This window comes from Xiphias gladius, chromosome 7 (genome assembly GCF_016859285.1).
Source record: "Xiphias gladius isolate SHS-SW01 ecotype Sanya breed wild chromosome 7, ASM1685928v1, whole genome shotgun sequence".
Classification (NCBI taxonomy): domain Eukaryota; kingdom Metazoa; phylum Chordata; class Actinopteri; order Istiophoriformes; family Xiphiidae; genus Xiphias; species Xiphias gladius.
The window spans coordinates 26659033-26670388 of record NC_053406.1 but is presented as its reverse complement, the minus strand read 5'-3'; the positions used below and the strand labels follow the sequence as shown (position 1 = coordinate 26670388).

Here is an 11356-nt window from a genome sequence, read left to right as displayed (position 1 = left end):
TGTTCTCCACTCACGGGCGGTTAAACTGAGCGGGGCGCGTCTGTCCCGCTTAACCGCCTGCTCCGGTCCCTGGAGACCCGCTGAGCCGGGATGCGACGGTGATATTTTTCAAGCTAACCCGGTGGACGCAGACTCAGCGCTGAGCGGTGAAGCGTCCACTCGTTTGTTTAAAGGCCGTGTCTCCGTGTTTTCGTGGTTGTAGTTTAAACAACAGTGCTAAACTACAGCCGGGCCGGTTTACGGCATGTCGTGGAGCGGCGAGTGAGAGGAAACTACACGTGTGTTCACAGCAAGGTAAGCTAACACCCGAACCTTAGCGACTAACCCGGTTAACTGGTTAACTGGTTAACTGACTGACGGGCTGGTGGTTTAACTGTCTGGTTTATTGACTGACTCGGGATACGGGGATTCATTCAGTCCGTTTTAGAGTCCATCTTTAATGAAGGGGGCCATGCTGCTCGACCTCAACAGTGAAACCATGAAAGATTTGTGGACGTTAACTTCACCAGGAATGATGGGTAACTGAGTTCACGACATCACATCAGACATCTGCATGTCAGTCCCGAGGGAGGAAGGGTAAACACAGTGAGAACCTCCGGTCTGTGCGCGATGTGGAGCCCCGGAGGATCCTTCTCTGATGCGGGGTCTGGTGGTTCGGCGTCGGTTACCGCACCTCGCCCCGACTCTGATGTCGACAGAGCTCGGGGACGATGAGGAGAACCGGCGGGAACAGCAGCTTGTTCTGTGACTGTGAATTCTCAACATAATGCATCATCATCATCATCATCATCATCATCATCATCGTCATCGTCATCATCGTCGTCGTTGTTTTATTTTCTGACCGATCAACAGAAATCCGTCGTGACTGATAAACTACGGGAGTGTTTGCTCCGGGTGAAGTCTGTGTCTGGACTAAAACTGCTCAGATACTGAGGAGTCTGTCTGTGAACTCCCGACACCTGCGTGATGAAGACCGGTAACTGCCATCAGATCAACTCAAACGTCTTTTCTCTGACCTTTCAGCTGCATCTCACGGTCTTCTTCATAATACCCCGGACTGGCTGAGTTCACAGTGTGTCTGCTGTAGCACAGTGAAAGTTATTGTTTGACTATTGGACAGTGGTGTCAGGAGACGGTGGACGTCCTCAGAATGATCGAGGAGAACATCCGCGTTAGGGCTGCAACTAATTATTGTTTTCATCATCGATTAATCTGCCCGCTGTTTTCTTGATGGATCGTTTATGCTATGAAATGTTAAATACTATTCAGTTTATTGTCTCGTGTGACAAAGAAAAAGTTTGACAGTTTTACTTGAAAAATCACTGAAACAAGTCAATGAGTTAGAAGTAGTTGCTGGTTGATCGTCTGTCGATCGACCGATCAATCAGTTGACACCTGCAGTAACTGATCAGACCTGTGGCTCCGAGATCCGGGAGAGGATGAGATCAGACTATGGTAGTTGGTGTAGGTCCGAGACGTGTCCACAACATCCCTCCCTACCTCTGACCAAAACACGAAGATTGAGCTATTGGTGATTAGATATCGGTTTCTGCCGATCAGTGTCTGATCAGCTGACCAGTTTGGCTGCTCCGCCCCGTTCTCCACAGGCTCCGGTGATGGAGGAGCGGGGCCCGTCTTCGTCTCGTGTCGTTGGTCTCGGTCTGTGTGACGGGGCCGCCCTGCTGTGGAGGGTGGAGGACCTGAAGACGGTCAGGTCTCAGGGTCTGGTGGGGGCTCTGCTGGGTTCGCTGCCCCGGACCCCCCGACAGAACGGGCGACTGGGAAGACCCCTGCTACTGCTGCCAGAGGAGGAGAGACTGCTGACCGAACGCCACGCCGCTGCCGCGTTACCGGGCGCTGACCAGGTTAGTTGACCCACTCTGCGGGTAACCGGGTCAGTCAGGATGGAGAAGGGTGTGTTTGATTTACTGTTGGTCTCAGCAGGATGTCGGAGGGGTCGAGCTCCGTCAGCGGGTGGAGCAGTACGAGGAGGAGCAGCAGAGGAGTTACGAGGAGCAGAGTGTCCTCGCTCTGGAGGACAGGAAGTCAGCGCTGCTCCGAGCCATGACCTCGTCGCACACAGGTGAGAGTGTTACCGTGACGACGTTTCACCAGATGCAGATCAGTAGTCATGATCCTTTTGTACCTGTACCTGTAATCTTATGTGACAGTCCTGGTTCTGGTCCCGGTCCCCTCAGGTTCAGGCTCTGGGACCTCAGAGGAGGCCCTGCGGGGCCGCCTGGAGGCCCTGACCGGCCGAGGCAACGGCTGGATGTCCTGACCGGCCGAGGCAACGGCTGGATGTCCTGACCGGCCGAGGCAACGGCTGGATGTCCTGACCGGCCGAGGCAACGGCTGGATGTCCTGACCGGCCGAGGCAACGGCTGGATGTCCTGACCGGCCGAGGCAACGGCTGGATGTCCTGACCGGCCGAGGCAACGGCTGGATGTCCTGACCGGCCGAGGCAACGGCTGGATGTCCTGACCGGCCGAGGCAACGGCTGGATGTCCTGACCGGCCGAGGCAACGGCTGGATGTCCTGACCGGCCGAGGCAACGGCTGGATGTCCTGACCGGCCGAGGCAACGGCTGGATGTCCTGACCGGCCGAGGCAACGGCTGGATGTCCTGACCGGCCGAGGCAACGGCTGGATGTCCTGACCGGCCGAGGCAACGGCTGGATGTCCTGACCGGCCGAGGCAACGGCTGGATGTCCTGACCGGCCGAGGCAACGGCTGGATGTCCTGACCGGCCGAGGCAACGGCTGGATGTCCTGACCGGCCGAGGCAACGGCTGGATGTCCTGACCGGCCGAGGCAACGGCTGGATGTCCTGACCGGCCGAGGCAACGGCTGGATGTCCTGACCGGCCGAGGCAACGGCTGGATGTCCTGACCGGCCGAGGCAACGGCTGGATGTCCTGACCGGCCGAGGCAACGGCTGGATGTCCTGACCGGCCGAGGCAACGGCTGGATGTCCTGACCGGCCGAGGCAACGGCTGGATGTCCTGACCGGCCGAGGCAACGGCTGGATGTCCTGACCGGCCGAGGCAACGGCTGGATGTCCTGACCGGCCGAGGCAACGGCTGGATGTCCTGACCGGCCGAGGCAACGGCTGGATGTCCTGACCGGCCGAGGCAACGGCTGGATGTCCTGACCGGCCGAGGCAACGGCTGGATGTCCTGACCGGCCGAGGCAACGGCTGGATGTCCTGACCGGCCGAGGCAACGGCTGGATGTCCTGACCGGCCGAGGCAACGGCTGGATGTCCTGACCGGCCGAGGCAACGGCTGGATGTCCTGACCGGTCGGGCCAACGGCTGGATGTCCTGACCGGGCCGAGGCAACGGCTGGATGTCCTGGATGTCCTGACCGGGCCGAGGCAACGGCTGGATGTCCTGACCGGGCCGAGGCACTGCCGGGCGGATCCGCCAGGGCCGACCGTTTGGGCGACAGTTCTTTGTTTCTTTTTTGTTTGTCTGTTTTGCTATTTTTTCTTTCTGGTCTTTGGGTGATGATGTGACGATGATGTGGGTTTAATAAATGTTTTTTTAAAAATCAAAATCTCTCTCTCCCTCTGTCTGTCTCTCCGTCTGTCAGTAGTACTAAATGGAGGTTTACGGTTCAAACAAACGTCTTTTGCTTGTGGTCCGTCTTCAGAGTAAAAGGACTGTAGGACGTGCTGTGGTTCTGTCTCTGACAGGACGGCGTTAACCAGCTGTAAACTCCGGCTTCACCTGCTGTGGTTTAGTGAAAGATGTAGGTGACTGTGTTCAGCTGAGGAGACTTGAACCTGAAGGACGTGATTAAACAAGACGAAGCGGAACATGTCAGAGACAACAGGAAAGGGTTTTAAAGGAAATGGACAGAGAGCTGTTTTAGACCCACTGAAGGTCTCAGACAGCTTAGACTCTGACCATCTCTCTCTTCATCTTCTCCTTCTTCAGGTGACCCTCTTCGTTTCCACGCCCACTTCATCGCCGTCTGTCTCTCTCTGGACGAGTCCGTCTCTCTGCTGGACGTCCTCGCTGTGGCTCGTCTAGGATCCAACGTGAAGAAGACCGTCCTGCTCTGCTCACCGGGGACGGACGGAGGAGTGCTGTACACTTCATTACAGTGGAGCGGGATGGTGTAAAGAACTGAGGGCTGGTCTGGAGACAGCAGGGTCGGCAGCGGCGAACGGGGTCTCGAATGTGAAGTTTGAAACGGGTAGGAGGTTGTTGTTTGCTCCTGCTGGTCTGCAGCGTCTGATACGGTTATAATACAGTAAAACAGACGTTAACGGACTCCAGGAACCTCTCCCAGGATCCCTGCTGGTCTTCCCACCTTGGTTTAGGACCACAGACTGAGATCGGAGGTGGTTTAAATACTGAAGAGAAAAGTAAACTGAGCAGGTTTGACTCTCTGGAACTGAGAAGAACCGACTGACAGTGAAATCCAGAAGACATTACGGATGTTGTGAAGAGCGAAATCTGAATCTGGTTTTTGTTTTCCTTTAGCAGCAGACGAGGCTGGATTCCTAAATGTCGGTAGTGGCTCCGGAATCAGGTTCGCTGTGGTTCAAATAGTGTGCGATAACTGTAATAGCTGCTCATTTGTTTCAGAATACACAACAAAACATACAATGACAGTCCTACAGTGGGGCCAGAATCCAGTTTTATCAAAATCTCGTGCCAGGCTCTGCAGCACAGGATCACTGGTTGTTCTCTGGGACTCGAGGCATGATCCAGTGAAGACTCCGTGTGCACTGCAGGTGGTGGGTACCTGTGTTCTAATGAACACGGAGTGGGATGATTTGGGGCCAACAGGGGCCCATGGTTTAGTTTCACCCGACACAAACCATTTTTCATGGATACGATAATAGAACGAAGAGCCTAGAAACCGTGTTGAGTGCGATGAAGTATCGGGGAGGATCTCTGAGAATCAAGTCGTCATATTTGAGCTTAAATCAATGTCAGTCTGAAAAGAGGGATTTAAGAACTGATGGGGATCTGAAAGATGATGAGCAGAGATGGAGGGAAAACAACATTCATAGTTAAGAGGTTGAAACGTGTTACATCAATGATACGATCCTGTAGAAAACAGTTGTTTCATGACTCGCAGAAATAAAGTTCTTCCTGAGCCAGCTTCCAGGAAACTCCTGAAAAATGAGCCTTCGGGTTATTCTTGGTCTAAATGTGTCATAAAAAGTGTTTAATGTATCTCTGTAATATCAGCAGACACACTTGCACCCGGTATCACATCACTTCAATTTAATTTATAAAGCGCTAATATCATAACAGAGGTTCTCTCAGGGCACTTTTCATGTAGAGCAGGTCTAGACCAGACTCTTTATAGTTCTAGTCATCACAGCTCTTTAACTCGTGGAAAACTTAAAACAGCCTAAAACACTGTCGTGGACCGGAACCGGCATTGAAAGTAAAGGTCTCTGTGGTCCACTCAGTTTATGCAGAGTAGGTCCTGGTATATTTTCCACAGATCCGTTTTGGATCAGGTTAAAGTCTTGGACCCATTGGGGGTCTGGTGACCACCCACCAACGCTGAGTGGTTGAAGCTGTGATGCTGCTCACAGAAGGCTGTACAGCTTTTCTACTCATTGATTATCGATCATAAAAACAGAGAGGGGCGTCTTAACGCAGATCAGGTCTGGATCCACCCTTCGACCATCGGCTGGTGAAACCTTTCTCTCAGATGTTCAGTAGAAAGGTAAAGTTTGGTCCCAGTCGATAACCGCTCCGTCCCACTTGGTCCTGATGGTCATTTCCAGTGAAGGAAACCTTTTCTCTGGATCTCCGTCTGAGTCTCTGGATGACGCCTCCCAGTGGTGGGAGTGGGTATCTGACGAGAAAACAAACCAATAAAACAGATACTGGATTAGACGTGAACAGGATCCCAAACAGACCTGACCCAGTATGACTGTGGTCCTCACCGACGGTGAGCCTGGCTGCGGTTTTCTGTGAGTTCTGGCCGTTGTAGTAGTACAGGTGGAACAGATGCTCCGTCTTCCAGTCGGACAGCAGCGAGCGGTTCAGACTGAACAGAACCGAGTAGCTGCTGTTTATGCAGCAGACCCAGACTGGAAACCGGGGCGTCTTCAGCATGCTGCCCACCTACAGACACAACACAGGCACAGTACTGAGGAGATTATACTGCCGGTGGAAGTGGAAGTAAAGCTGGATTTCGCTAACACAACCCTAGAACACGCTTTTCCAGGCATCACCCAGGCACATGCACAGGTGGCGGTCTGAGGCATTTCTTTAATATTAGTGTGGATTTTTAGTTTTACGTTTCCATGGTTTCTTCCGGATTCAACCCTGTTTCTTGACAGGAGTTGAATCTGGTTGTTGTCGTCGTTGAGATTTAGGGGGTTGTTAGTGTCGGTTTGTCTGTGAGGGTCTGCGACGTACAGTCACCCAGTTCATGTGCATCTTCGCACAGCAAAAACACCAGCAGGTTCACACGGATCCATGTCGCAGCTGACGTGCAACACCTGACAAAACGATGCGGATACCACATGGAGAAAACGAGAAGTCTGATTGGTCAGTTTGTGTTTTCTCCTGCACCTTCCTGATGCTGGTGGAGACTGTAGAGCGTGAAGACAAAAGACCTTCAGCTCAACATAGTCACTGCTCTCTATCACAGTGGACCAAACAACGTAAACGTGATTATTTTCCTCATTGTCACCTTGTGTCAAAGTGAATGAAAGACTGAACAGGGTTTCCAACACTGATTTATGGTTTAGGTTGGTCCGTGCACCTGAAATAAAGACGAGCTCTGCTCATATTATTAAAAAAAAAAAAAACCATTAATATTAAGGGGGGAAAAAGAGAGGCAGTAATTCACCCAGCAGATGCCCCATGATGAGGCTGTTCTCTCATCAATAGTGCTTTACCCTGGTACAGCCGGATCACGTATGATAGATCTGTCTAGTGTTGCAGGAAAATCAGACACTGTTTATGTCAACTATAACTCCATTGTTATTGTATACTATTACGCAAGTAATTCCACCTTAACGGTAACAGCAGTAGTGGTTGTTAAAAGGTGCCAGGTTGCTCCAAACATCAGTAGTCCCAGTCCCAGTTGTGGTTGTGCCTGTTCTGTACTTACACAATTTGCTGCTTTCCTGTTGTTCCAGTCTGTTGTATCTGATGTAGTGGTAGTAAGAAGTACAAAGACTCTACCTGAGGCAGTCTGTCTCTCTCCACCTGCTCTCGGCTCCAGTGCAGATATCCCACATCACTGCGGCTCAGGATGCCCTGCAAGGGGGGCTCCAGAGGCAGACCGTCCTCCCCAAAGTACAGCATCCCATTGAAGACATGAGGACTAGCCCTGCCAGTCAGTAGCAGGTTCAGCAAAGCCTGCAGAGACACAGGAGAGACATACTATGCTTTTTATTCAGTATACTACAAATACACAACCACGTGCACTGGAGGACCACAAGTGTACATGTTTTCACTTCAGAGATAAGTTCTTCCTGTTCAAGTCACTGAAATCATCTTGTGAAGACAGAATTTTTGGAGTCCTGTTCTTCTGAGGCCTTATGGGACCAACATATACTCTGGAGGAGGATCAGGAACTTCAAAGGCACCCTTAAAGAACACTGGATAAACCTTAGCGGCTATACAGTAAAGGAACTCTAAGAAGGCTAAACTAGAGTATAGTACAGGCACTCTAGACAACCTGGAGGAACCTTTGAAGAACCTGTCAAAGAACCCAAAGTACCCTAGAACAGGGACTGGCAACTGTCTGCAATCAAGGGTCACAAGTGAACAGGTTTTTATTCCAACCAAGTCCTACGTAAAGGAATTTGCTGATGGGTTTGTCACTTTTTAATGAAGTTGTGTTAATCAGTGAAATGACTTGTAGTGTTTGGCTGAGATGCTGAGTACACCTGTGTGTACTCTGCCCTCCACTGCGTGTAGGAACCCTGAATGAAGCCTGGAAACGTATCTAGACATCTTAGAAGAATCAGTGTTTGTATTATATTGTCTGTTACAGGCTGGGGAACAAATGTTCACAAGCTGTTGTTATTAGATATGGCCTGAAGATATTTACATTTAAATCAAAGAATTAATGAGAATGAATAGAGGAACTATTGTTGCCTGTTTCACATGATTTTCTGCAAATTCCATTCAGCTTTACTGCTGATAACTTGATACTGTTAGTAAAATATTTCATTTAGACTTTGTTTTGGTGTCTGTGTGCCGTACATGTAGAGTCATTCTACAAAAGCAGAAACACATCACAACCTCTTAGTACGGCCCGTTTTAGACAGAAGAACGTCTACATGACTGTTGTGAATCGTGACTCCTGAACTCTCCTCTGAATTCACATCTGTGTTAAACCATGAACCAGGTTTTCATAAAGGTAGGATTGTGTCCTGAGACAGGTGAGCTTCTAACCTGACGACAGACGAAGTTGCCCAGACTGAGGTAAAGCAGGTGGGAGGTGGTAGAGTCCAGATCCTCCTTCACCCTGTGAGGAAGAGGAGGACACATGGTTTCTTTTCCTTTAGTGCAAGTTTGTATGTTTGGGATTGTACTTGGTTATTAGGGTCTGAGCTTTTACGGTTAGTTTCGCAGTTCTGTGCGTCTAAATTTGAGCTTTTAAACTCTTTGGTACTTTAAGTACCACGTTAAGTTTATTGTACTGTTGCTGTGTAGATCTGTAATGTTTTTATTCAAAATGAAGCCTGAAAAAGTGTGAAAACCTTAAATATTCCATTGGTAATTATTTGAAAATCAAGGTGTATGGTGTTCGTAAAATGTACTGTTGGTCTGGTTTAAACATGTCCTGTTGTTCATGAGTTATGTAGATTATTGTTATTCTCTTCAATGCAAAATGGAGGAACGTATGTGCTTTCAAATTCATTCCTACAACATTACTTACTAACTTACTGGACGTCCGGCTCTCTATCTCTTGCAGATTATTTATTTGACTAATTATTGTGTGAAAAGTGTTACCACAAAGTAAACCTGTCAAAGTTTGTATGTTTTGTTCTAACCCTATCATATTGTAAGGTGTAGTGAACACAGCAGCCTGTAGGGTACGCAAACGTCACCTTAAGGTCTCAGTCTTGTTACCTGTCGACTGTGCGGGAGCAGATGAGGCTGTACAGGAACAGGATGACTCCGTGACTCCCCTCCTCCTTAAACTATAAGAACAAAACAAGTGGCCGTCCCTTCATTTCTCGGATAAGTAGTATTTCCAGTTTTGGTCGTTTTCCTAATTTTGCAGCCGATGAATGCAGCTTGTGTGTTGCCAGTGAAATAAACCAGCCACCATAGGTGCAGATGTGATGACGGACCACACACAAAACTAATGAGATAATTGAAAAGTGACGATCTAACTGATCAAAAAACGCCAAGGCGTTTCCTGGATTTACTCACACATTGTATGTGCTCCAGGATGAACTTCCTGACGTCGTCTTTCCCGTTAAATGTGAACAGCTGCAACTGAAAGACACGTACATAATATATATGACCAGGGTCATGTGACCGTGGCTGGAGGCAGATTGACGACTCAGCAAATAAGGAAATCTCTGTCAGTCCTGTCTGGTACCCTCTCTGTGAAGTTGTCCAGTTTGTAGTCCAGGTGAGGAGTGATGCAGTAGTCTTCGGTTACCAAGGTAACTGTGGCACTGACCTCCTGGCCGGCCAACCAGAGGCTGTCGGACAATGCTGCTGCCAACGCCCTCTCCTGATCCCTTGGTCCTATCTCAGTCAGACTGAGTTAGAGGGGGGAAAGACGGGGGACAAAATAACAAACACCTTACAGTTCATTACAGCAGCTCAGGTGAGTTCTGGCTACATGGTGGCATCACTAAAAGAAGCCTGAAGGGTCAGGAAACACAAGCCGTCACACAGGTTGGACAGGTTAGTCAGATTATCTAACTCACTTTATTTGAAACTAGTATTTGCAGCCGCAATATTACGTGGACATGAACATTGCAGCGTGGACGTTGTACCAGACTGTCATGGGGAAGAGGGAGCTGATTCTCAAGGCCAAGCCCTCAACATGCCAGTCGATTTACGTTCCAACCTTCAGATGTGGTCGAGAGTAGGATTGCAGATACAATCAGCTTGAGCCCGCTGCCTTTTCAGGGTGACTGGGCTGAGCTGTAAACTCAGATGAAACTTTCTCTGTCATTTTAGCCATGTCAGCAGGATTCCTTCTCAGCGTCTCCCTAAGTAGGTTTTTTTTGGGTACATCCAAGTGCAAGGGGAACCCTGAGCCGACCCAGAACACACAAGAAGAGCTTAAAGACATAACTGGGAACCTTTCCTTACACAGCTGTCACTATGTCCTGGACCTGGATAAGTAGTGGAAAACAGATGGGTGGATTTATATTCCAATCTATGAGATAGTGGAGATAAAAGGCCTCCATTGCAAGGTGGCTGGGCTCATTCTTAAGGACAGGGTGTTCAGACATCCAGAAGGAACCTTCATGTGAAAAGAACTGGCTTGAGACATTTTAGACATTGGATCAAGATGCGTCCTGGATGCTTTGGAGGTTTTCTGGGCAAGTCCAACTGGGAGCAGCCCCTGGGCAGACGCAGAATACCCTGGAAGGTTCATACTGTATATCATATCTGGTCTGGGAAAACCTTGGGGTCCCTCTAAAGTGTCCGGAAATCTTGCCTAGAGAGAAGGACGTCTGGGCTACCTTGCTACAGGCCTTGATAAACCCCAAAAAAGACACAGGTGTGGACAGCCAGCAGGACAGTGTCCACGCATTAAGTTCTGTTTGTATTACAGTGGGTAGCTTCATAAGCAGTGAGTACGGTCATATGTTGTGGGCTGCATGTGTATGTTTCGCACCCTTGCAGACACAGGTAGACGAAGGAAGTTGTGTCCTGTGGACCCTCGTGGCGTCTTACATGCAGAAAGCATAGTTAGAGATTAAGTCTGCTGCCATCTTAAGATGGATAAGCCTTAAAAAATGGACACACCTGAAATGTCGGTTATCATCCCTCATTGCACAGAAGAACTGTAGGTCAATGTTGAAGCAGGAGGTTGGTCTTGGAAAATCTTAATGTTTTCTGCCCTGTCTGAACTCGTTATAGTGACGTCAGCATGATACTTTGAGAGTCTGATTAAGCTCGATGATAATTTTTCAGACTCCATTTCAAACTATCACATTGGAGGTTTGTTTTCCATCATGTGTCAGCACCTTGTTAACAGGTAGAAGTATCAACGTCTCTCTGAACGTCGTAAACAGGAAGATGTAATGAAGAAAGACACTGAGGTGTTGTTGTGTCGTCTGTCCTCACCTGTGCAGCATGTGTCCATCTGAGCTGCTATTACGGCTGAATAGCAGGTGTTTAATGATACGAGCCTGGACGACCATCTGAATGGCCCGGG

The 11356-nt window shown here is 49.3% G+C and overlaps 2 protein-coding genes across 2 annotated transcripts in view; one reads left to right on the top strand and one right to left on the bottom strand.

Annotated features, from left to right (window-relative positions):
- Positions 1-127: 127 nt before the first annotated feature.
- On the top strand, positions 128-5721 carry tsen34 (TSEN34 tRNA splicing endonuclease subunit). The gene is made up of 5 exons (XM_040131322.1): positions 128-294; positions 1608-1865; positions 1945-2083; positions 2199-2261; positions 3919-5721. Exons 2-5 carry the CDS (start codon positions 1617-1619, stop codon positions 4125-4127), a joined length of 660 nt encoding a protein of 219 aa, XP_039987256.1. The 5' UTR covers positions 128-294; positions 1608-1616; the 3' UTR covers positions 4128-5721.
- Positions 5292-11356, bottom strand: part of mindy4b (MINDY family member 4B) — a gene marked incomplete at its 5' end in the record, with an annotated part of 14316 nt that continues 8251 nt past the window's right edge. The window contains 8 exons of the mRNA XM_040131321.1: positions 5292-5830; positions 5895-6102; positions 7174-7350; positions 8395-8467; positions 9076-9146; positions 9382-9447; positions 9554-9719; positions 11266-11356. The exon at positions 11266-11356 is cut by the window's right edge and continues 7 nt beyond it. Of these exons, the coding sequence (XP_039987255.1) occupies positions 5688-5830; positions 5895-6102; positions 7174-7350; positions 8395-8467; positions 9076-9146; positions 9382-9447; positions 9554-9719; positions 11266-11356 (995 nt within the window). The remainder of the gene's footprint in view (positions 5831-5894; positions 6103-7173; positions 7351-8394; positions 8468-9075; positions 9147-9381; positions 9448-9553; positions 9720-11265) is intronic.

Coding starts and splice junctions, on each gene's coding strand:
- tsen34 (XM_040131322.1), top strand. CDS start 1,617: ATGGAGGAGCGGGGCCCGTCTTCGTCTCGTGTCGTTGGTCTCGGTCTG. Junction 2,084..2,198: donor CATGACCTCGTCGCACACAG/GTGAGAGTGTTA, acceptor CGGTCCCCTCAG/GTTCAGGCTCTGGGACCTCA. Junction 2,262..3,918: donor GGAGGCCCTGACCGGCCGAG/GCAACGGCTGGA, acceptor GACCATCTCTCT/CTTCATCTTCTCCTTCTTCA.